General features: G+C 35.3%; 1 protein-coding gene across 20 annotated transcripts in view; it reads left to right on the top strand.

Moving 5' to 3' along the window:
- Upf2 (UPF2 regulator of nonsense mediated mRNA decay) overlaps window positions 1-25,135 on the top strand; it is a 131,675-nt gene extending 106,540 nt beyond the window's left edge. For 11 of the 20 annotated variants that reach the window (XR_013021518.1, XR_013021517.1, XR_013021512.1 and 8 more), the window contains 7 exons: window positions 10,205-10,375; window positions 17,635-17,719; window positions 20,264-20,352; window positions 21,807-21,869; window positions 23,039-23,117; window positions 23,495-23,712; window positions 24,626-25,135. Coding sequence is in view for 8 of the 20 variants with exons in the window: in XM_076481776.1 (XP_076337891.1) it covers window positions 10,205-10,375; window positions 17,635-17,719; window positions 20,264-20,352; window positions 21,807-21,869; window positions 23,039-23,117; window positions 23,495-23,606; window positions 24,626-24,635 (609 nt within the window). In the remaining 12 variants the exon portion in view is untranslated. The remainder of the gene's footprint in view (window positions 1-10,204; window positions 10,376-17,634; window positions 17,720-20,263; window positions 20,353-21,806; window positions 21,870-23,038; window positions 23,118-23,494; window positions 23,713-24,625) is intronic. The other 9 variants (XM_076481776.1, XM_076481778.1, XM_076481779.1 and 6 more) reach the window with 3 other exon arrangements.
- Window positions 25,136-25,421: the final 286 nt, after the last annotated feature.

Genomic DNA, 25,421 nt, shown 5'->3' with positions numbered 1-25,421 from the left:
TGTTGAGAGGGATTTGAAGAACGTCCCCGAGTCAGAGATGCTCGCTTGTCTCTCCACTCAAGGAGTTTTTGCAGTGAGGCGCATCTCCACTCCCAAAGATGGAGTTACACTGCTGACAGATATCCTCGTTTTGACACTTACATAACCATGTGTACCTGCCACCATCAAGGTAGGTTATCTAATTTGCAGGGTACGGCCGTACATTTCAAACCCTCTTTGATGTTTCCAATGTCAGAGGTTCGGCCACTCAAAGACGTCCTGTCGTGGTTCCCTGACATGTGCTCCTTATGGTGGCAAGGATCATGATGCCTATGAGTGTGAAAAGGACCCACATTGTGTCAACTGTAATTGTTCTCACCCTTCCTACTTTCGTTCTTGCCCAAAATGGTTGGAGGAAAGAGAGGTGTAGCGTTTGAAAACAACTCATAACATTAGTTATCCTGAGGCTCAGATATTGCTGTCTGCCACTCCATCTCTAAAATATGCTGCTGCACTTTGTTCAACATCTATAGTGGGAGTGCAGACAGATCTCTCTGTGTCTCCAAGAGAATCATTCTCAAAACAAATTAAAAGCTTTTTGACCTCCATGGTTAAAAAGATTGATGAATCAACTTCTACACTCATCTCTGTTCCTCCCATACATTCCAGCAAATCTCAAGATCCACATCCTTTGGCTTCACATACAGGCATTTCTTCTGATACATCTTTTTCTCCCACCCCATGATGCAAAACAATCATTCATTTACGTCCTCAGTCACTGGAATCTCCTTCTAACAATAAAGACCTGCCCAATCGACCCAGGGCAGGATCCATGGAGGTCGATAGACCTCCTCCAAATAAGGACAGTAAGGAAAAAAGACATGGTCGTAAACAGAAGGGTACTCCATCCACTTCGTCTACCCGTCGTTAAAAATGGCCAACCTGATACAATGGAACTGTTGAGGTTTACATTCTAATCTGGATGACATCAAAACACTGATTGCTTCCTACCATCCCGTGTGTCTTTCCTTACAAGAAACATTTCTAAAACCTGCTGATACTGTCACCGTTTGGCAGTTTTCTCTGTACAGGAATGACAGGCTGTGTGATGGACGAGTGCATGGAGGGTTGGCACTATTGGTTGATCAGCATGTGCCCACCCTGTCTTTGTCACTCAACACACCCTTGGAGGCCGTAGCCATCTGTGTTTCCTTGGGTCATACCATCACTGTTTGTTCTCTCTATATGTCACCTTGAGAGACATGTGATCAATCAGATCTTGATGCTCTCGTTGAACAGTTGCCGTCTCCCTTTCTAATCCTGGGGGACTTTAATGGACATCATCCCCTCTGGGGAATACTGTTATTGTTAGGAGGGGGTCGCTCTGTAGAGCGTATGCTCTCTGATCATTTTTGCTATACTTTTGAGAGACACTAGTTGTGGTTGATATAACCCTACCCGCATACCCAAGTGGAAGCTGGATCAGGCAGACTGGTCCACTTTCACTGCTCTCGCAGAACTTGATCCTGCCATCGTGAATCAGCCATCAATAGACGACTGTGTGGCAGCAGTAACTGACTGTATTATTCAAGCAGCTGCTCAGTGTATTCCTAAAACCTCGACACATTTTCCACGATATCCTCGTGTGTGGTGGAATCCTGCTTACCACTTGGCACGGAAAGCTCAAAAATGAGCCTGGGATATTTTCTGTAGATAACCCACACTTTCGAACCGCATCGCCATTCAACGGACCAATGCACATGCTAGGTAGGTAAGACGTCAAAGGCAGAAGGAATCTTGGATTAAGTTCACAACTAGCATATCTTCTACCATAAGTTCCAAGGTCATATGGGACAGGATTGGAAAGATCAGTGGGCACTACAATTCTGTCCCCCTCTCCATCTTACTCACTGATGGCCAAGAGGTAGCTAATGTCCAAAGCATCGCCAATACTCTAGGTGAAAGCTTTTGCTGGGTATTTAGCACTTTTGCTTGTTCCTCCACCTTCTTGGCCATCAAGACTCGGGCAGAGCATTCACTTCTTTCCTTTCAAACTGACTGTCTCTTTGACTGTAATTGTCCCTTTACACTGGTGGAACCGAAAATGGCCCTTTGTTGGTCTGGCAGTACATCTGTTGGACCTGATAATGTACACTGTGACATGCTGCACTATCTCTCTCCTGCTTCTCTTGATATTCTTCTAATTGTTTTTAACTGGATCTGGCAGGAGAATGTTTTTCCTGATGCCTGGCACAAGGCTCTTATCTTACCTTTCTCTAAACCTGGGAAAGATCCCAAATTTCCTTCAAACTACTGTCCAATTGCTTTGACGAGCTGTCTCTGTAAGACCTCAGAGAGGATGAATAATGCTCGTCTTGTTTGGTTCCTCGAATCAAACAACCTCCTCTCGCCCACACAGTGTGGGTTCCAATGACAGCATTCCACCACAGAACACCTAATTCGACTTGAAACATCAATCAGAGAAGCTTTTCTCCTATGCCAACATTTTTTCAATATTCTTTGACATTGAGAAGGCTTATGACACAACATGGAGGTATGGCATTTTGCGTGACCTCCATATATATGGGTTACGTGGCCATTTACTCATGTTTATTAACATTTTTTTAATGGACAGGAGATTCCAAGTTCGTGTGGGTTTGACACTTTCCTTTTCTTTTGTACAGGAACTTGGGGACCCTCAGGGCTGTCACATTTTTTAGTATAAAGATAAATGCAATCACTGAACAACTCCCTCTCACTGTTGCAAAGGGCTCTATGTCGACGACTTTCACATCTCGTCTCAGTCGTCGAACATGAGGTATATTGCATCCAGGTGCAATTGGATGAATTGTGTCTGTCCTTGGATAACATTGCAGAATCCACTGGTCAGCCCATCCCCCCATGCCTTATTACAGCCCCCAAATTTGGCCTTTCTTTATGTCATCTGAAAAAGGCAGATACTCCCGACTGGAAGTACTGTCTTTTATTTACTGAACATCTTTCGAACAATCATTCCATTCCAATTGATACGGATGGTTCCAATCAGGTAATTCTGTGGGCTCTGCCATGGTTTGTGCGGTTTGGTAGTTGCACGCAGAATCCCCTCTACAGCTTCTGTGTTCACTGCTGAACTGTATGCCATATCTCTTGCCCTGGATCATATTGAAGCTGAGCTGTACTCCAACTGCACTATTTATACTGACTTCCTTAGTTCTCTGCTGGCCTGGGAATCACTTCACGTTGGTTCACACCCTGTTCTTGCTGATATTCAAAACTGACTGGCCCATTTCTCATTAACATCTACTTCTATCCAGTGTTTCTGCATACCAGGCCACATTGGTATTCGCGGGAATGCGCTTGCAGACATGGCAGCTAAATCTATCTGCTTTGGCATTATCACCACTGTGCCTATTTCGTAGATGGACTATGGTCCTGTATTGGAGTGAGCAACGTGACAACAAGCTTTTTGAAATTGAACCCTATATTGGGCTTTGGCCTCGTTTTCTTTTATCTGGAACTGATGCACCAGTGTGTAGTTTGTGTAACACTCAAATCACTGTAAGCCACATTTTACTTTCTTGCCATCATTACAACTCTCAACGGTGGCATTATGTTTTGTCCCAGGGTTTGTCTGTAACATTGGACAGTGTAATTGGTGATGGTGACACTGTCCACCTTGATGAAGTTTTAATTTTTAATGGCCATTAATCTTTTTAACCTCATTTAAGTGTTTGATATTTATTTATTACACCTTTTTAATTGTGGTTCCTTTTTCAGAGTCTCAGTCTCTCTCGTTCAATTTGACATTGGAAAATGGCCAGAACATTAAATAACTCGACACCAGGACTGGAAAGGCCAACTTCAAGTGATTGACGCTGCTGTTTGAACTATCCATCAGTCATCCTGGCGAGTTGTTATTCCAATTTTGCTGCATGTCTTTAAAATTTTATTACTTTACCCTTTGGTATTGGCCATAATGACACATTACCTGGAACCAGGACTGGAAAGACCAACTTCAGGTGACTGACGGTGGTTCTTGTACTTGCCTGTTAGTCTTCGTGGTGGGTTATGATCATTATCATTCTGCTACAGGAAGTCCTTTACAACTTTGTAGACTGGATGTCAACATTGGTTTTATGCCATTTTCTGTTTTTAATTGCTGTTTTTTTTACCTTTGTTTCCTTTTACGAATTTACTACATTTACTTCACTTTTACCTTTTTACAGGACATTTGGCTAAATTTTATTACAATTTTGCTGTATGTCTTTTAACACTTTTTTTATTTTACCTTTTGATAATCGCTGTTATGACAACATAACCTGGAACCAGGACTGGAAAGGCCAACTTCAGGTGACTGATGGTGGTTCTTGTACTTACCTGTTAGTCTTCCTGGCGGGTTATGATCATTACTATTTTGCTATAGAAAGTCCTTTACAACTTCTCTTACTCTGCTTTCTCTCTTAACATTGTTGACTAGATGTCAACATTGGTTTTATGCCTTTTCTGTTTTTCAATGATGTTTTGTTTTACCTTTATTTCCTTTTACATATTTTACTACATTTAATTTATTTTTACATTTTTACTGGACGTTTGGTGCAAATAGCCTAGCTATTTTGTGCCATAAAACACTAAATCAATCAATCAATTTTATTTAATATTAAGGTTCCACAACTGACCTTTGTACCCACTGGAGCAATAATCTTTGCATCAGAATTAACAGTTTACAACAGAAGTCCATTAGCTGTTTCCTCTACAGCAAACATAAATAACGTGTTATGTTTTACATCATGCTTTAGATAGTGAAATGTTAGACATTTTATTTTGCTGAAAAGTTTACAATTTAATTACTTTTGGTAAAACATGTAAGAATAAATAATAATACACATATGAAACAAGAAAAAAAATGGAGTACTTACCTGAGTATTCTTTTTTTATTGTTGTTCTGGATCTAGATTATGGTTACAATAAACTTTACATTTTAAAACTAATTATAGTAGATTGATTATAGTAGGGCTTTAAATATTTTTTGTATTATTAAATAATGCAAGAACAAATGTAGGCTAACAACATACAAAAGCAGACAATTTCCTCTAACAGTCACAGTTTTTCTGGCTTTCTAACTGCAACAAGAGCCATTGCAAATGCATCCAGTCTTGTCATTGTGATTTCTGTGGGGACTAAAGTTGAATTAAAAGTGAAAATGAATATTCTGTGTTTAGAACACAACATTATACAGTACATAATTTGTTAGATGAAAACTGTCACTGTCTATTGCTTATTGGAAATACATATTTAACAGTAAGAGAGATCTAGTAATTAATCCAGAAAGAGAGAATGTGACAGGAGAAGTTTGATTTTCTGTTTGGGAATTCTATAACCTTACTCCTCTGAGAATGCTACCATGTTCTCCTTGAATTTATAAAGATGAGCATCAAGGAGATGGACTTTCAGGGACATCCTGCAGCCCATTTTCCTCTCTTCTGAGAATGGCTGCTTTCTCTCTGGCAAAATGGGTACAGGAAGCTCAGGGCAGTGTGGCACTGGGGTGATAGATGGTGGAAGGTCTGGATACACGATAGCAGATGGATTCTTGCCAGCCCAACATTTGGAAGGGTCCACTATGCAGAAGTAGCAATTGCTTGAGTGGTCAGTGGGTTCATGCCAAATTCTTGGAATAACAAACTTCATGGGTCTCTTTTTCCCACGTACCATCCTGCAAAAGAGCAAAATAAAATTATTATGAAGAATAAATTTATTTCATCCACAACTAATGTGAAAGAAGTTCATGCAAAAATATTTGATGTGATATTTTTTCTATACTATTAGAAATTTAAAAAACAAAAAATTTAAATTTTAAAAAGTCTAAAATTTGTAAAATATAAAATCTTACTATTCAAACAAGCACAAATTGTCTGTCTTACCTTCTAGAGATTTTTTGCAGTGTTCACAGGTAAAATGAGGTGCCCAGAATTTGTCTTGATCCCTGACAGGCATGCTGAATTATGCCTTGTGTGCTTCCCACATTTTAGCAGATGCTGTCAGAGTACTTTCGTTCTTGCTTTATAAAGTGGCCACATATGTAGCAGAATGTGTCTGTAGAGTGTTTGTATCTTCTTGATGCCACCTCTTATAAAATCAGATAGATCTGTGTGTTCACTTAGGCAGCTAGAACTAACCTGTATAAATATTACTATGGAAAACTCATGAAAATTATAAAAGGTTCTTGAAAATTCTTGTAAGTTCAAGAAAACTCTCTATCAGCTACTCAGCACTGAATCTACCTGGAATGTTCTGGAAAATGTGTAAATTTGAAAATTTCATTACCCAGGTCACAAAAGCAAAGTTTGAAGAAGAATAGGTCTTTTCCATTTACTTTAGGCATAAGCAATTGAGGACTAACACTTTCTGCACAGGAGCAAGAAAAAAGTAAAAATTTTGTTACATTGTTTTATTAGCTATGATTTTATGTAAAACTATTTGGTATAACATAACCAAAAAGTAGTTTAATAAAATTTGAATGTAAGACACTAAACCTTGGTGTCATTGACAGTAAAAGATACCCAGGCCAAGAGAATAAATACACACAACAATTTCCACAATTATTTTATTTGAGTAGTTGTGTCTGAGTCTGTTTTTATGACTTCCATGATCTTATTTTAGGTCTTGATAACATTGTCTTCATCTACTTCTCTGATATCTGGTAGGTTTTCTGTATCAACTATTCAAAATTAGTTCTTTGAACTGCTCTATCCAGTAATGTTTCTTTTCTTTCTTTGACGTGATCAGGTTTCTTTTTTTTTATTTGGTCGCAGCCTCTGCAGTTCTGCCTTGTGATTTGGTGGACTGTGCTTTATTCTTGTCTCTAAGAGCTGTTTCTATTTCTTTGGCTAGGTTGTCCACATCTTGTTTTTTTCTTACCAAACACTTTTACTTTCTTACTCATTTCTGTGTACTGGGTGCTAAGTGCTTCATTAAGATGTGTGACTTGGCTTCAGTTAGTTTCTTTTGCTGTTACTCTTTTCAGTAATTAATTTGCACATGACTGTGCTTAGGTATTCCATATGATTGGGTGACCTGAGATTACTGCAGCATTTGATTTCCTTCTTCATTGAATTCTTGGAACTTGGTATAGAATTCCATCCTGAATATGTTTATGAATTTGGGATCTTTGAATTTGCTGATATATCTTCCTGTGGTGTTAATTGGTACTCCAATTACAATTGTCTTGAGCTTGAGTCTAATGACAACATGATAATTTGTGCAAGGAGATGGCCACTTCTAGTATTGGCTCTATGCTTGATCCTCAGGTCTTGCATTTTACATTTCAGGTTGTGCCATTTCACATTGATAATAAAAATGGTCTTTTTAATTCTGTTCTCTCTAGTTGAATGATATCCAAGTGATTTTTTTTCAGGGAATGAGGTCCTTCTCACTACTATGCTGGTTTGCACAATTGAAGTTACCTTTCACCACCTTTGCTTCTGGTACTGCTTCCTTATTTAAACCAAAGTAGTATAATCCTGTCTTAGTATTGAAATCTCCCCCCATAATGATTAGAAGATCATACACTAATGTATTTTTAGTTTTTGTTTGAAATTTGTCTCCCATTAGTGTGTGCATAACAATGGATGAGGGTCAGGTTGGTCTGTTTAAACTTTGTTCTCATTACTCTAGCATCAGTTGGTTTCTAATTCACAAAGATCTTAGACAGACCTCTTCACTGTAATTATCACTTTTTTTTTTTTAGTGCTGTTTGCTGTCCCATCAACATAAGAGGATTTTTTTTCTTCCAGTTGCTATATGCTTACTGTCAGTACCAGTCCATCTACACTTGCTTACCCCTGGAATCTCAGTCTAACTGTTTTATATCTCAGAACTTTGGTTTTGTCACTTAGTATATGGTTTTGACATTCCATATACTCACAGTGATCTTAGGTTTAGGATGCTCTCCATCATGATGCCAATTTCCATATTATTTTCACTAGCATCAGTCTTCCTTTACCAATTGGAGCTATAGATTTCCAGAACACTAAAGAGGTTGTGTATTCCTTATTGCTGTTACTATTAATGTTTGTTTTTGACTAATTAATAATGTTAATGGTCTCCCCCCCCCCAATCTTCAGTGTGTAGAATTGGGAATTTTACTTTCATCTGACTTTACCCCTTTGATTTGTTTGGCATGAGTACCTCTGCTTAGAATATGAAACTCACAGGTTTCTCAAGACACATGACTCAGTTTTAAAGACATTTTCTTAAAAAGAACCATAGACTCTCAAGGAAGATCCAATTATGAAAACATTCATGTATATATAGACTCTAAAAAAAATATCTTATTTCCGAGAAGTACCTTTAATATTTGGTTGGCAATCTTGATCCCTTATTGAACTAGTTTTTGATGCTTTATTTTCTGGGAAATTTTGTTACATTTGGAAAAATAAGCCCAAACTATGCTAATTTTAGATATTAAGGAAACAAACAGTCAATGATCTGTAACACTTAAACGAAACAGTGATCATGGCCAATCACATTCAATTTATTCATTCTAACCAGCATGGCTTACTCACTAAATACAATAAAGTAAAGTCTGTAATTAAGACCAGACTTTCATTGGAACTTTCACACATACTACTATGCTGTAATACACATTCACACACACAAACTGCTAATATGTATTTTCATTCATACTTGTAGTTTGTACTGACCTGGAAAGAAACAAGGCTAGCCTTATTTTATTTTGTTATTCTGTTTTGTAGTGAGCAAAACCTTCATAAACATTTTGTTTGCAGTTATTATTTTTATGTTCTGTTTAATTCATTGATTTTTCCCACTTGGCCCAGCATGACCAGGTGGTTAAGGCATTCAGATCATAATTTGAGGATTGCATGTTCAAATTCTCATTGCACCAATGTGATGGTCAATCCTCCTATTCATCGATAAAAGAGTAGCCTAAGAGTTAGCAGTGGGTGTTGATGGCTAGCTGCCTTCCCTCCAGTCTTACACTGCTAAATTAGGGACAGCTAGTGCAGATAGCCCTCATGTAGGTTTGCACAAATTTAAAAACAAACAAAACCAACTTTTCCAACTTTTATCCTCTTAGCTAATTTTTCCATGTTTCCTAGAATCAGTTGAACATGTCTGTCTAATGTTAGACCTACGCCTATGTGTGTGTAATCAAAATGAGGACAGTGTTACATTTGTCCTGATTAATGAAGAAAATTCTGTTTGATTTTGTAAACTTGCTTATTTTAGTTACTAACAAAGGTTTATTGGTATGTAGTTGACAGATATAATAGTTTTATTGTCATCAGGATCTATACTATAAATTGATCTCATTAAATATTTGTGTTATTGGCATTCATTTTTGGTGTAAATTCCTGCCATTCCACCCTTATATATGCATAGAAACATAACATAAAACAATGTGTTTTAATAGTTTACTGATTGCATATATATATTTTGGTTGAATGTTGATTTGAATATTAAATGTTCTTTTACTGTTAAAAATTGTGTACTTAAAAGTGATTGCATCACTGATTGAAACATCATGCCCTTTTTAAAAGAAAATCTTTCTTAGTGTAAAAGATGATGCACATGAAAGAAAAGAACAACAAAAATTGTGATAATATAACTAACAGCTGTACACTTTATTACCATATATGGCTACTCATACTCAGTTGTATTCCATAGAAAATTTACTTGTAGCTTGTCCATGCTTGAAGGTTTAGGGACTTAAACAGTATTATTAGCCAATCACAAAAGAAAACTTTCCCTTATATTTTCATCCCCTAATGGTAATTGTACCAATGTTTATTTTTTAAAAAGTACAACCTAAAAAAGTGGAAAAATGGACCAAAAGATGTATTTTAGGGTTCAAATTTTCAGTTTTCAAATTTGTATTAAGGGAATTTACCTATGAGTTTGGTTGAAGATCAGAGTCAACACTACATGTGTGGTGTGGGCATGGATAAGTATTTGGTAGATTGTGATGCTCTTTTGAGTGAGGGTCTGTTCCAGAGTGCTAGTCATCTGTCAAAAAGCACAGGGGTTTATGTTGATCGTCCAAGAAAATTTTAGTCATGCTGGACAACCATTAAAATCGAGCTTTGAACTACAAAATTTATAGCGATGGATATACAGTATAGGTAGTTTTATGTTATGTTCTCATGGATATATAATCTAAATTAGTTTTAGAACTGCTAACCTAAGAAGTAATTTCCTTTTATAGGAGGGTGGACCTATTGAGGTGGATGATATGTCGACGAGTGAGGATGAAGGCGAGGAAAGCATTAAGGAAGGTGATGATGCTTTAGTTACAGATATTCCACGTGTTGTTCCTTGTCCTGAAGATGATGATTTTATGACTGCTTTTGATAGAATATTATCTGAAAGTATGCTGGTAAGGTGGTGGTTACTGTATAATTATTGGATATGACAGTAAATATTAAAAAATGTGTTTAAAGTAAATATTTTCTTTGTATTGATAGTTTTAAACTGTTTTTGTACAGTGTGTTATTAAACCATTATCAATATGATTGCTGCATTTAATTTTAATTAATAATTTGAGCTGGATGAGATAAAAGTTGGGTAGGATTTCTTGTTATGTTTATTGCTTGTATCAAAAAAAAAAGTGTTCCATGGTAGGTATAATATTAAAGTTAGATTTGATTATGTCCGATTCTTTTGTACATTTTATAATCCTGTGGAATCTGAAACATGATTGGAATAGATACATTATTTTATAAGTATTGTGATAATTTGATGTTATCTTTATTTGTGAAATATTTCTGCTTTTCCCCTTGTTTTTTGTGGCATTATTTTACAGCCATTTCTTGACATCATATCTTATGAGTCAATTGTACTTGAATGAACCTAGTTTATAGGAATTTTTTTCAGTGAATGTGTGTCAAGGAAGTATCTCTCAGTTATAAAAATTGTTTAAATTGCTCAAGATCATGAAAAAAAAATTGATTGAAAGTTAAGAGACTGCATTTAGAAAGTAATTCTATCTTATAGTTCTGTGGCACAGTATAGTAAGTTAATCATTTTATTATTTATTTATTGAATTGTTTTGTTTAGGTAACAATGGAACATTTTGTTTAAGTGTGTCATTGTTACCAAAAACAACCAATTAAATAAATTGAAATTACCAACATTGAAAAAAGGAAATTTTCTACTTTAGAAATTTTGGTTTTTGTTCTATATTATAGAATTGAAATGTAGAACAGTATTTCCTGGTGTCAAAGATGCATCTCCATTTTGATTATCTAAATTTTGTAAAAAAGGTAAATGTAAGAATAAGATCACAGCATTTCCACCAATGTTACCAAGATGTTTTCAGGATTGTTAAGTGACTTACGGTACATAAATCCTTTTGCCCACTTCTTGTTTTTTTGTAAGCTATATGTTTATCATACCTTCCTTTGAAAGTGTGTACCTTATATTACCACTAGAATATCTGTGTTATTATCAAAAATAACATTCTTTTTAACTCCTCAGGCTTAGAATAGTGCTGGTAGTACAGCACCATATGTATGTTGTTTATTTATTTGTTATTTAATGCTAAGTAGCTTAAACATTTTATTCTGGGTTGTATGGGGCAGTTTGAATTATTGTCCAGTATCAAAACGTTTTCTCTAGGCTTAGGTTTAGGCCTATGAGCAACAATACATTCAACCTGGAATGTGCAGGGCAAATTTTTTAGACTTATTTTGGGGAAAAATTAGTATTTTCAATGCTGGGAAGTATGGTAACTAATCAGGTTTTCCCCTTGGTGTGAATTCCTGTACATAGTGAAGAGGGCACCTCCCAGAGAAGGTTCTGTTCTTGCAGTTTACCTTCTCTGGGATCTAATCATCCACCCACATGCTTGCTGTGCGTGGCGACCCGTGAAGGGGAGGAAAGGATCCCGGTGGTTGAGGGGTCCAACCCTAACACACCACTTTGGCCTTGAATTTCTGTAAACAGGTAGCCTTGGGGTGGCACCCCCTGGTTTAGTCAGCTGGGGTCAACCAATTTACCAGTGTTGGATCAATAGGTGTTGTGGACATTGTATTTGATGCTGGTGTTTGGGTATAGTGCTCACAAATCCCTTACGTTGCTGCAGTGTCCTTGTTTGACATTGTAGTGCGTCCCCACATAGGGCTTCATGGTGGGTGGGGTCAGTGGGCACCGAAATTTCCCTTTCTTTATTATGGATACTCTAGTTGAAAATTTCAATAAAATAGTGAGAAAACAGTCTATTGATAAACAACCACGTGGTTGTCTTGAAGATTCTGAGCAGCAATCAATACCACCTGTTGTAATTCATTTTCTTATATTGCATTCACTTTTAGACAAACATTTAAGGCAAATATATCCTTTTTTCATTCAGAAGGAATTAGAGAGACTTGCTGGCTTTCCAAATTCAGTAAAGAAGCTTTGATCTGGTGAAATGTTGGTGGAAACATCCATATCTCAACACAGTGAGCTCTTCTTCTATTCAAAGGCAATTGGGGATATACCTATTGAGGTTATACCTCATGCTACTTTGAATTCATCATGAGGTGTTATTGTTGAGAGGGATTTGAAGAACATTCCAGAGTCAGAGATTCTTGCTGGTTTCTCCACCCAAGGAATTTCTGCAGTGAGGCGTATATCCACTCGCAAAGATGGAATTATGATGTCGACCAATGTCCTCATTGTCACGTTTACATCACCATGTTTGCCTGCCACCATCAAGGCAGGTTATCTTAATTGCAGAGTGTGACCATACATTCCAAACCCTCTCCAGTGTTTCCAGTGTCAGCAGTTCAGTCACTCGAAGATGTCATGTCGTGGTTCATTGATTTGTGCTCGTTGCATTGGCAAGGACCATGATGCCTACGAGTGTGAAATGGACCCTCATTGCATCAGTTGCAATGGCTCTCACCCATCCTACTTTCGTTCTTGCCTTAAATAATAGTTGGAAGAAAAAGAGATGCAGAATTTGAAAACGATCAATAACATTACTTATCCTGAGGCTCAAAAATTGCTGTCCACCTCCTCATCTCGGATGTAGGCTGCTGCACTTCATTCCACTACTAGACTGAGAATGCAGATGGATCTTGCTGTGCCTTCAAAAGAATTGTTCTCAAACCAAATGAAAAGTCTTTTGACCTCCAGTGGGCCCGTACACATGCTCGGTGGGTAAGACATCAAAGCCAGAAGGAATCTTGGATTAATTTCACATCCAGCATATCTTCTACCACCACTTTCAATGTCATATGGGATAAGATTTCAAAGGTCAGTGGGCAATATAACTCTGTCCCTCTCTCGATCTTGCTCTCTGATGGCCAGGAAGTAGCTGATACCTGGAGCATCACTGATACTCTAGGTGAAAGCTTTTGCTGTGTATTTAGCACTTTTGCTTCTTCTTCCACTTTTTTGGCCATCAAGACTTTGGGCAGAACAATAACCTCTTTATTTTTAAACTGATTGTCTCTATGACTATAATCGACTCTTTACACTGGTGGAGCTCAAACTGGCTCAGTCTGGCAGTACATCGGTTGGACCTGATGATATACACTATAAGATGCTGTGCTTTCTCTCTCCTGCTTCTCTTGCTATTCTTCTGATTGTTTTTAACCGGATCTGGCAGGAGGATGTTTTTCCTGATACCTGGCACCAGGCTATTGTCCTACCTTTCTTTAAGCCTGGGAAGGAACCCCAGATTCCTTCAAACTACTGTCCAGTTGCTTTGACAAGCTGTCTCTGTAAGACCTTAGAGAGGATGGTTAATGGTCATCTTGTTTGGTTCCTCGAATCAAACAAACTCCTCTTGCCCATCCAGTGTGGGTTCCAACGACAGCGCTCCACAATGGACCACCTGATTCGACTTGAAACGTCAATCAAAGAAGGCTTTCTCAGACGACAATGTCTTGTATCAATATTCTTTAACATTGAAAAGGCTTATGATACAACATGGAGGTATGGCATTTTGTGAGACCTCCAGATATATGAGTTACATGGCCATTTCCCCATTTTTATTAAAAAATTTTAATGGACAAGAGATTCCAAGTTCGTGTAGTTTCAACACTTTCCTGTTCTTTTCTACAGGAACTTGGAGTCTCTCAGAGCTGTGTTTTGAGTGTCACACTTTTCAGTATCAAGATTAATGCCATCACTGAACAACTCCCTCTCATTGTTGACGACTTTCATATCTCATGTCAGTTATCAGGAACTTGGAGTCTCTCAGAGCTGTGTTTTGAGTGTTACACTTTTCAGTATCAAGATTAATGCCATCACTGAACAACTCCCACTCATTGTTGCAAACGGGCTCTATATTGACAACTTTCACATCTCATGTCAGTTATTGAACATGAGGTATATTGAGCGGCAACTACAGACTGCCCTCAATGGTTTACTGAAGTGGACCACAGCAAACGGCTTTAACTTATCTCTCTCTAAAACCGTTTGTATGCACTTTTGCTGCCAACGGGGTATTCACTCTGATCCTGAACTCCATATCGGTGAAGTGTGCTGCCTATGGTCCCTGAGATGAAGTTTTTGGGGCTTATTTTTCATCATAAGCTGACCTTTATACCACACATGAAGCAGCTATGGGTCAGATGTGAAAGAGCACTGAACATCCTCCATGTCCTCTCTTCCACCACTTGGGAAGTGGATCAACGTTCTCTGCTAAAGATATATTGTACTCTTGTTCAAATGAAACTCGACTATGGATCAGAGGTCTATGACTCTGCCACGCCATCAGCCTTAAAGATGCTGGACCCTATTTGTCATCAAGGACTTTGGCTCTGCACTGGGACTTTCTGCACTTCCCCAGTACAGAGCTGATACATAGAGTCTCATGAACCTTCTTTGCATCTATGTTATTTGCAACTGTCTTTACTATATGCTTCGAAACTTCATTCCTTGCCAAAACATCCCACCTTGGGTTACATTTTCCTTCCTTGTTGGGCCATACTCTTTCAGAACAGAAAGTCTGCCATTGCTCCTTTTGGCCTTTGCATCCAGGCACAGTTGGATGAATTGGGTCTGTCCTTGGATAACATTGTTGTATCCACTGGTTAGCCCAGCCCTCCATGGCTTCTTACAGTCCCTAAATGTGACCTATCTTTAAGTCATCTGGGAAAGGTAGACACTCCTGATTGGAAATATTGTCTGCTATTTGCTGAACATCTTTTGAACCATCCTTCCATCCCTATTCATACAGATTGTTCAAAATCAGGGGACTGTGTGGGCTCTGCAATGGTTTGTTGTGGTTCAGTGGTTGCACGCAGAATCCCCCCCTCTATAGCTTCTGTGTTCACTGCTGTACTGTAGGCCATTTCTCTTGCCCTGGATCACATAAAAGCTAAGCAGTACTCAAACTGCACTATTTATACTGACTCGCATAGTTCTCTATTGGCCCTGGAATTCTTTCACATTAGTTCACACCCTGTTCTTGCTGATATCCAAAACCAACTGGCCCATTTCTCTTTAACGTCTACTTCTATCCAGTTTTTCTGGATACCAGGCCACGTTGGTATTCGAGGGAAGGAGCTCACCAACACCTCAGCTAAGTTTATCTGCTCTGGCACTATCATTCCTGTGCTAGTTTCATACATGAACTTGTAGTCCTGTATTCAAGGCTCGCCTCTGTGCCAGCTCGCAGTTGACTTGGAGTTAGCAATGCGAAAACAAGCATTTCTAAATAAAACCCTATATTGGACTTTGGCTGTTTTGCTTCCATTAGGATCGCAAAGAGAAGTTGTTCTAACTAGACTATGCATTGGTCACAATTTATTCACTCACTGGTTTCTTTTATCTGCAACTGATGCACTGGTGCATAGTTTATGTAACACTCAGATCACAATAAGTCATGTTTTACTTTCTAGCTGTCGTTATAACTCTCAAGGATGGCACCATCTTAAACATGTTCTGTCCCAAGGTTTGTCCATCATGTTAGACAGTGTTATTGGTGATGGTGACACTGTCCACCTTGGTAATGTTTTTAGTTTTTTAAAGGCCATTAGTCTTTTTAATGACATTTAAGTTTTTTAATTTAAACATTTGACCTTTATTAATGTGATTCCCTTTTAAGAATCAAAGTCTATCTAGTTTGATTTGAAATTAGAGAATGGCCATAATGTTAAGTAACTCGAAACCAGGACTGGAAAGGCTAACTTCAGGTGACTAACACTGCTGTTTGAACTACTCATTAGTCATCCTAGTGAGTTATTATTATAATTTTGCTACACGTCTTTTAAAACTTTTTTATCATAATGTCAAATAACTCAGAACCAGGACTGGAAAAGCTAACTTCAGGTGACTGACGGTGGTTTTTGTACTTACCTGTTAGTCTTCCTTGCGAGTTATGATAATTACAATTATGCAACAGAAAGTCCTTTACAACTTGTATTAATGTAGCTTTTCTCTTAACATTGTGGACTAGTTGTACACCTTGGTTTTATGTTATTTATGATTTAAACATTGTTTTGTTTTACCTTAATTTCCTTTCATGAATTTTACCAAATTTACTTAAATTTTAACATTTTTATTGGATGTTTGACACAGAAAGCCTAGCTGCTTTGTGCCATAAAACACAAAATCAACAAACTGACCAGGTTTTAATATTTTATAAGTTTTATTTTCTTGATTTAAAAAGGAAATATTTAAATAAATTTTCAGTCTTTACTTCTGTGGAACATAATGCATCTCTGCTTTAAATTCTGCATTTTAGTTTTTTTTTCTTCCTGCATACGTGCTTCAGATTATCCACCAATTAGAAACATGAACTGTAGAACAGGCCAAAATTTAACATAAGACCTCCCATCTTCTTTATCTCCCTACATAAAAATACATTTTTTGCACCCACCACAGAAGTTCCTCCCAAATTTTCATACTTTTGAAATTACTTATTTAGTTAAGCTTATTTATCAATCACAAGTTTGTATAATCAGTAGAAAAGCCATTTTGTAGATTTTGTGATTATGTCATCTGGACATTAATATGTATTGGTAAAAGGCACAATTTCTTAAGTAAATTTTGTTGATCACAGATCATATTCAGTGCTTTGGTTAGTAATAAAAGTTTCTTAGTGTATTTGTATATTAGTTAGAAAAATAGGTAAATTATAATAGTTTTTGTTATTCTGTTTTACCTTTTGAATTATTGGTTGTGTCTAAGATGCTTATAGCCTATAAATGTGTGCATCACTAGTTTTGGACTAGGACATTCTTTTAAGGATCCCAGACTTTGATGAACTTGAAAGTAACACAAAACAGTTCTCTTTCCAATTAATTATGCAGATTTATTTCACTGGTATGCACATATATCTTAAGGGCTTGGATTCAGATTATTTAAAAACACAATACCCAACTAAATCATACAACAGTTTAAAGCTTAAGAAGATAGGAAAAGAAAAAGGAAAACAAAAATTGTATTTAATTTAAACACTACAACACTCCAGTTACAGACCTTTCATAGTTATGGTGTAACATTTTTACAGCCCATGTTTTGGTTCATTCCCTACGATATTTTCCAAGCTGTTTTGTGCAAGTATTTTGCAAAACTTCAGAACTTAGTAAGAAATTACAGCATCTGGTTAAGATAGGCATTAATAGTTGTCATAACTTTTTCATTAAGGCTTGGCTTTTGATATGAAATTTAAGTTTTTTTTAAATTGTTTTTCAGCAACGTAATCAAGAATCTGTAAAACCTCAGACTGACATTGTCATTCCAATGAACATTAGAGGTGGAAACAAAAAGGTTCAAACAAGTGAGTAAAAGATACATCTACCATATTCCTGTAGTGTAGGTGTAAGTAGTCAAATGAACAAAATTTTATTTAACTGAATTACCTTTGTTCATGAATTGTAAAAAAAGAAAAGAAAAGATATTAACTTTTTACCTTCTTTGCTGTCTGTATATTACCACATTTCATTTAAAATCAAAATGTTGTGCAGATAACTACTACATGAAAAGTACTTTTGTGATATCATATGATGTGTGTGTATAGATGTATTCTTTAATGCAACACAGTATGCATTCATAAGCCTTTTCTCTTGAAGTATATGGTGAGGGGACCTCCTAGAAAAGGTTCTGTTCTGCCTGTATAGTTTACTTTCTCTAGGATTCAGTCATCCAATGATATTTTCCATGCATAGTACATATGAATAGGAGAGGATTCTGTTGTTTGAGAGGTATCTGAGTAGTGTTTTGTGACAGGAACACATCTGTTGCTTTGAATTTCTGTAGATGGGAGGCCCACTGAAGGTTATATTGCTGGTCTGTTATGGTTAGGGTTTACTGACTACCACTATTTGAGATCCTGGAAGAGTGTTGTGGATACTGTCTGCTTTTAGTATTTGCATGCAGTGCCCACAAAACCATGGTGTTTCTGAACTGTCCTCATCATGATGACTTTCCAGAGTGTAGTCATCTACACTCTTCATTCTTAAGAGTGAAATTAATTTTCACCCTTACTAAAAATAAGCTTTTTAGTCCCTTTGTAGGACACATTGATGGGTTGGGACTGAGGTCAGTGAATTGTTTCTTTTTCCCCTGTGCATATATATAAATGCAAGATGTATGGAAAGTATACATTCCATCTGTTTTCAATTACACAACCCACTTGCCAACCTAATGACATTTAGTCTATTGCTAATGTCATTGGGAAGTGCTTCTCCCACTATTTCAGCACTTACATCTGTTCCCTTGCCTTCTTTGGTATAAAAACTACATTCTCTTTTTGTTCAAGTTGTCTTTCTAACTATAATCAACCATTCATTTGATTCCTTAAACACCTAAGTGCTTCAGTTCTACAGGTGTTGCAAAAAAAAAGACTTTGAATGAAATAGTTTGATATGAACCTTCTTCAAATTATGTAGATTCTGTAACGTAACGTATCTTATTTTTATACGTGATATTTCTGTGACCTTTGGAAATTCAAAAGTATTTCTCTGTGAAATAGTAAGAGAAGCAATGAAAAATGTTAACCATTGTTTTTATTTTTCAGATACTGATATTTGTGTCTTTCTGTATTCTCATAAAGCTTTCCAATATAGTTTATATGTTATAAAACAGTAACTATAATCTTTGTTTTTATTCGAAAAACAACAGTTTTGCTGCATTTACAATCTCTGACGTACAAGAAAAAAACAATGTTTTCCATATGAAAATTATAAGCAAGCCAGTTCTCTTTAATTGCTAATCAGAATCCTAATAATATATTTAATGAGTCTTAAACCCATTTATATATACTTATTACATTTATTTTTTAGTCCCCCCCCCTAACGTGATCGTGCACACGCAAAAAACTTTCCTTCTGGACACCCTCGACTCATAATCTGAGGGTTGCAGGCTTGAATCCCAGTCACACCAACATGCTCACCCTTTCAGCCTTGAGGGAGTTTTTATGTGACAATCAATCCCACTATTCATTGGTAAAAGAGTAGCCTAAGATTTGGCAGTGGGTGGTGATGACTAGTTGCCTTCCCTCTAGTCTTACACTGATAAATTAGGGACAGCTAGTGCAGATTGTCCTTGTGTAGCTTTTGCAAAATTCAAAACAAATCAAATCAAATTCTGGACACTCCTTCATCTTACTGCTTCAGGAACCCTGTTAAATGTTATCCTTTTTAGTATTAAGAATGATGTCATTACTGAGAAACATCTTCATAGAATTTTTAACAAGCTCTATGCTAGTGAATTTCATTTTTCCTGCTGGTTTTCAAGTGTAAACTACATTAAAGCACCAGTGTCAAATTATTTTAACTATTCCAAACAATTTAAGAATTTTTTATTATCTAAAACTATTTAACATTAGTTCTCTCAGATATTGAGAAAGGACCGACATTATACATAATAAAAAATAGTCAGATCTGTTTTTTATATATGGGAGGAAAGTTACTGTTTATGTTATTGTTTATCAGGATATTTTGAAAATTAATTTTTATGATACATTTTTTTAAAAGTGAACTGTCAACTGTATGAGTATAAGTTACTGGTGATAACAGTTTTCAGGAACATGATGTGTACACATGATTGCCCCTTGTGGCTCAGCAGCATGTCTGTGGACTCGTATGTGATGCTAAAAACATGTTTTGATACAGATAGCCCATTGTGTAACTTCATGCTTAACTATAAACAAGCAATACTTGTGATTGTTTTCTAAATCTTTTTTTTTTAAATAACTAACCTAAGTTGTTGAGATTAAAGTTATAAATAAAAATACATTTATAGACAGCATGCATATTTTAGCAGACTCCTGCTAAATGCCAGATAAAATGATGCAATTTCTTTAGTTTTTTGTTCCTTTTAGTTCCTACTGCATTTCTGGAGCCCAAGGTTGAAGAACAGAAAAACACAATTAACTTTGTTCTTATGACAAGAAAAGGAAACAAGCAACAGGTACCTTTTATGGCTTCACATAATTATTATAATGATATGAGGCTACATTTTAGCCTGAGAGATAAAATTAATTAAGAAAATTTTTTATATGTATATTAAGAAGAAAGTCTGAGGTTTGTGCTCAACCCTGTTTTCACTGTATGAAACAAGTGCTGGTTATAAACTAAAATAATGAACTGGATATTTATGTTTATATTGTGAATTTGGTATTTCTTTTCAAATACTTGGTAAATTTTGCTTCTAATAACAAGATAACTTAAAAGGCTATTAAGGTCTTTAAATCCTGTTCTCTAAACATACAAAAGTGTGGACGAGTTTCTTTCTAGTTTAGTAAAAATCCAAACAGTGTTTACTGTATATGCAGAAACCTGTTTGTTTATAATTTTGTCAGTTTAATATAAGATAAGATTAATGAAAACTATCTAAATTTTTCCCATTTTCTGAACAAAGTTATAGAAGACATCAATTGTAAAACTACTATTTATGTGTTTTCTATCTTTATATTAAAAATTAAATAAATTAGGTAGATGAACACAGGGTATATATAGCTCATGAGAACTTCACCTAGATATCCTCAGGATACTTCATCTCTAGGTCTCTGTATTGTGTTCAGAGGTCATTAGACTAATATACCAACATTTCTTAAAATGTGTATCTTTGTCATAATGGGTTGTGAAATTTGTTAGCTTACAATTTATAAAAAATGGTATTTAAAGATAATTAAGGGAAAAACAGTTTACAAAATGTGCTATTGAAAAAATTCATTGCTTTCCTTATCATATTTTTAAAAAAATATTAAGTTTTTATAAAACACAATGTTAAAATTGTAGCTTTTGGGAACTAGTTATAGTCATAAATAAATAATAACAAAATATATTTTTTTAGATATAGCATGATAGCTTTATTATTGTATAGCATGCTGAATTCTTCTTTTATGATTGCAGTTTTGATGAGATGTGAACTCAAAATTTTTTTATTTGTAATTAGAGATTGTTTAGTATGTCGTGACAAACTAGCATCAAGTAGGATATGAAATAACTAAACGTTATGAAATATATTAGTGATGATAAATGGAATTAGAGATATTAGCTAAGACATTTTACAATGGGATTCAGTTAGAAAATAAGATCGTTTTTCTTCTATGCTGTTATTCTTGCAGAACTTTGTCATAATTTTGAATATCTTTTCTTTAAATGCTCCTATGAGGCAGCTTGTTTGAATAAGAAGTATTAGGATTGGTAGAAATTCATCTTCCATTCTTAACCATTGTGGATTCAACATAATTTCATACTCAGTAGAAACAAGGAATGTATAATTATATTGTAGTGCAAAACCAAATTTGTCAAAAAAGGTTAATGGTGTAGTTTAGGTTACCACGTTTTTGTTAATTTTGTTTTTTGTACTGAAATGGCATTTTTCAGGTAGACCAATGATCTTACTTTTGTATTTTGTAGTTCAAGAGCTTAGAAGTACCTCTTATGTCAGATCTGGCTCAGAATCTGAAGGACCGAGAAAAGGTAAAAACATACAACTTAGATATATCAATTGCACTTCAAGTTATTCCAGTTATAAAATCATTAAATATATTAAGAAAAAAATCCTCAGTTTTTTAAACATGTTTTTCTAAATTGTTCATGTGTTGAATTGTTTGTGGATCATGATTTGGTTAGCTGCACAAACCTGAGAGACATATGAGCCATACAGGAACAATTTTGTCAAGAGTTTTCTTTGTGAGAAGGAAATAAAATTGGAGAATGTCACTGATGTCTCCCAAGGTTCAAGAAAGGTAAATTACCACTAAGGCCTCCAGTGTGCTCTTTGTGGAAAATGAGTGATTCCATTCTTTGTGTTACAATAGGCAAAATTTGTAAAATTATTCAATGTAATGAACTGAATAGTAAATGGTGTAAAAGTAAGTTGTTGTTTTTTATAAAAATGCTTAAAAATATTTAAGTAATTATTTGTAAGTCATATGTAAAGGTGAATTAGATTAATGTTTATGATACTGGAAATATATTAAATTTAAAAACTTTCACCCTATCATTAAGTGATTGTTACCGTGCTTGTCACTCAGGGATTTCTTTGTATTACAAACTTATTTGTAGAAAAAGATACAAAATTTACTTATAAGTACATAATTATAGTATTTTGATATTTGTATATTGCTTACAATTTGGATACAAGCCAAATTGTTTTTTTTGGGGAATGGGTAATAGGGTTATACACATTAACATGTTAAACAAAAAATAAGTTATTTTAACTACAAAGAAAGATGATATTTTACTGTATTTGTTTGTTTTAGGTATTCTGTTTAGAAATTAGTTAGACTCAATAGTAAAGAATTGTAAGAATGGTTATAAAAAGCAGTATTGTTACCAGTGTTTAAAAGGAAGTAAAGTGAGTTGGAGATCTTGTTACCTCAGGTTATCTTCTTGAATTTGAATGTATTCTGTGATACCATAGAAATCGTTTAATCATCTTGTCACCTGAACTTGTTATGCTATAATTCATGCAGAATGTTTATTATGAAATCATTTAATGAAATTGAAGAACATCCTGCCAACATAACTATATGATACTCACTTGGAATCTATGTCCTTGTTCTATTTTCTGAACAAACTTATTAACTTGCAGAAACTTGTCATTTTGTGGTTTTTATTTTGATCATTTGATCTCATTAATACAGGCTGAACGAGCTGAGAAAGAGCAAGTTAAAAAACTTACTTTAGACATCAATGAAAGACAAGAGGAAGAAGATTACCAAGGTTTGTATTAATGTTGAGCTAATTCTGCAAAATAAATACTATAAAACTTTTCTCAGTTCACATTGTTCAAAAGTTATTTGGAATGTAGAAATGTGTATTTGGGTAATCAGTGTTGTTCAGAAAAATACAACAAAATAATATGATGCAATCTTAGTGTAAAATTTCTCTTATAATCTCCATTACAAGTAACTTAAAATTCGTGTTTTGAAAGATCTCTGGAAAGATTTTTACATGATAGAGCTATTGAAAGTGTAATAATATTTTTTGCATGTGTGTTTGTCAGAAATTCTTGTGATGTGTTACTGTGCTCTCCCAGACATATTAATACTATTAACTTGTTGTTAAGAATTTATGTATGTTGCATTGTAACTGTACAGAGATGTTGGCAGCTCAACAAAGGCCTGCTGTCCTCAATCTTAATCGAGACAGGCGCCACAGATATCAACATCCAAAGGGAGCTCCTGATGCTGACCTGATATTTGGGAACAAGTATGTTGACATCCAGGTAGCAAGTAAGATCCACTAGACCATCCCTGGTACTGAAGAATTTTAAACAGGCTCTCTGTAATCTCTTCAGTACTGGGACATCTCAGTAGTAAGTACAACCCAAAGTATCTTCCTGGTAATGAAGCAGTTGAACAGATTGGCACTAATGCCTTCAGCACTAGGACACCCAGGTAGCTTTGTTGATCATCTGGTAAACCATCCACATTCACACACTTGGACAGTTTTAAAAAATGTGATTATAGAAATATTCATAGTTCTAGGTTAATCAGATAGTAGGGTAAACTTAATCTTGTATACATGGTATTGAACAAATGGGAATTAGACTGCTCTTACCTTCAGTAACATGGTATATGTGAAAGAAAAAAAATAACAGTGAATAATTTTTCCAGTTCTCATTTACTATGTTAAAAAAATGTCTTAAACCAAAAGAATCAGGTAAGTTTCTGTCAGTTTAAGACTTTTATCCCTTTTAGTATTGGAACTCTTCGTAAACCAATATTGTTTCACCTCAAGGTTGTTTAGAATGAGAAATAGTAGAATTATTAATTGGTTTAAACAAAGAATACATATGAAAATGATGAAATGTGTGTTGATAGTATAACAGTATTATTTTTAATGTTTTAAGTATTAAAGGTGTTAAAATAGTATTTGTGAATCATCTAATCACAAAATAAAAATACTGTACTGCATGTATAGTGAAGTGTATAGTAGACTGTCACCATTTGAAGTGCTTTTAGAATAAGAATATGTGATCAACAAGTTAAAAGTCACCTGGTTTTTCAGGCCATTTGTAAGAATAGTGCTCTGTTTGTTTGTTTTTTTATTGTATGTAAGTAAAAACTTATTTTGTTAGCTTATTTTGGATGATTTATTCTATTTCAAAGGTGTATAATGTCTTAAGTACTAGGAGTTTCAGAAAAATCTGTAATTAAATGATATTTTTATATGAATACTAAGGTAGTTTTATTAGAAGTTAAACTGGACGACTTTTTTGAATACAGAAAACGGTGAAAACCAACACTTGAGTGATGTAATGAAGAAAACCTCTGTCGTCCAAGCCAGGAATAACTGGTCAACCCATCTGTGGGTCAAATAGTGCACTCCACCCATATATTACCTTTTTTTTGTGGTTTATGGAAACAAAAATTATGAAATTTAGAGAGTGTGGTAAAATAACAATCAACTTTGTGAAGAAAGTTTAGTTTCTAACAGAAATGAGAACACCTATTTTTTCACAAAAACAGATCAGTGCATAACATGGCCCCAACAAAAATGAAATTCTTAGCTGAACTGAAGCAGTGGTGCTGAAGGAGAAAATAAAAAAAAATTGTTTAGGTGAGGATAATGGTGTCAAAGATTTGTTTTGCTCTCAAAAAATTACTACTGCCGGTTCAGCAGTGCAGGTTTATTTTAAATGTGGAACATTATTCCTCCCTGTGTTTGTCTTTCTCTAGTCGAAGCTCTTAATTCTTGTATTTGTTTAATAATAAATAGTTTCATACTGCCTTCAACTCTTGTGTGGTTTTAAATTTTGATACATTTGTACTGTACTGAATGAGCATGGTGATTAACTGATATCCTGGTTTTAACTCTTGTATGGTTTTAAATTTTTGATATATTGGTAGCATACTGAATGAGTACAATGGTTGTATTAGCTATTGCCACAGTATTAACTCGTGTATGGTTTAAAATTCCGATACAGTACTTACCTCCAATCACAAAATTATCTATTCTATTTCAGTGCTGCCCTCTGTATGCAAACATTTTATTACGCATTCCACAAGTCTTCTGTTTCCT

Source organism: Tachypleus tridentatus, chromosome 13 (assembly GCF_004210375.1).
Source record: "Tachypleus tridentatus isolate NWPU-2018 chromosome 13, ASM421037v1, whole genome shotgun sequence".
Lineage (NCBI taxonomy): Eukaryota > Metazoa > Arthropoda > Merostomata > Xiphosura > Limulidae > Tachypleus > Tachypleus tridentatus.
This window is presented reverse-complemented; position numbering and strand designations above follow the sequence as displayed.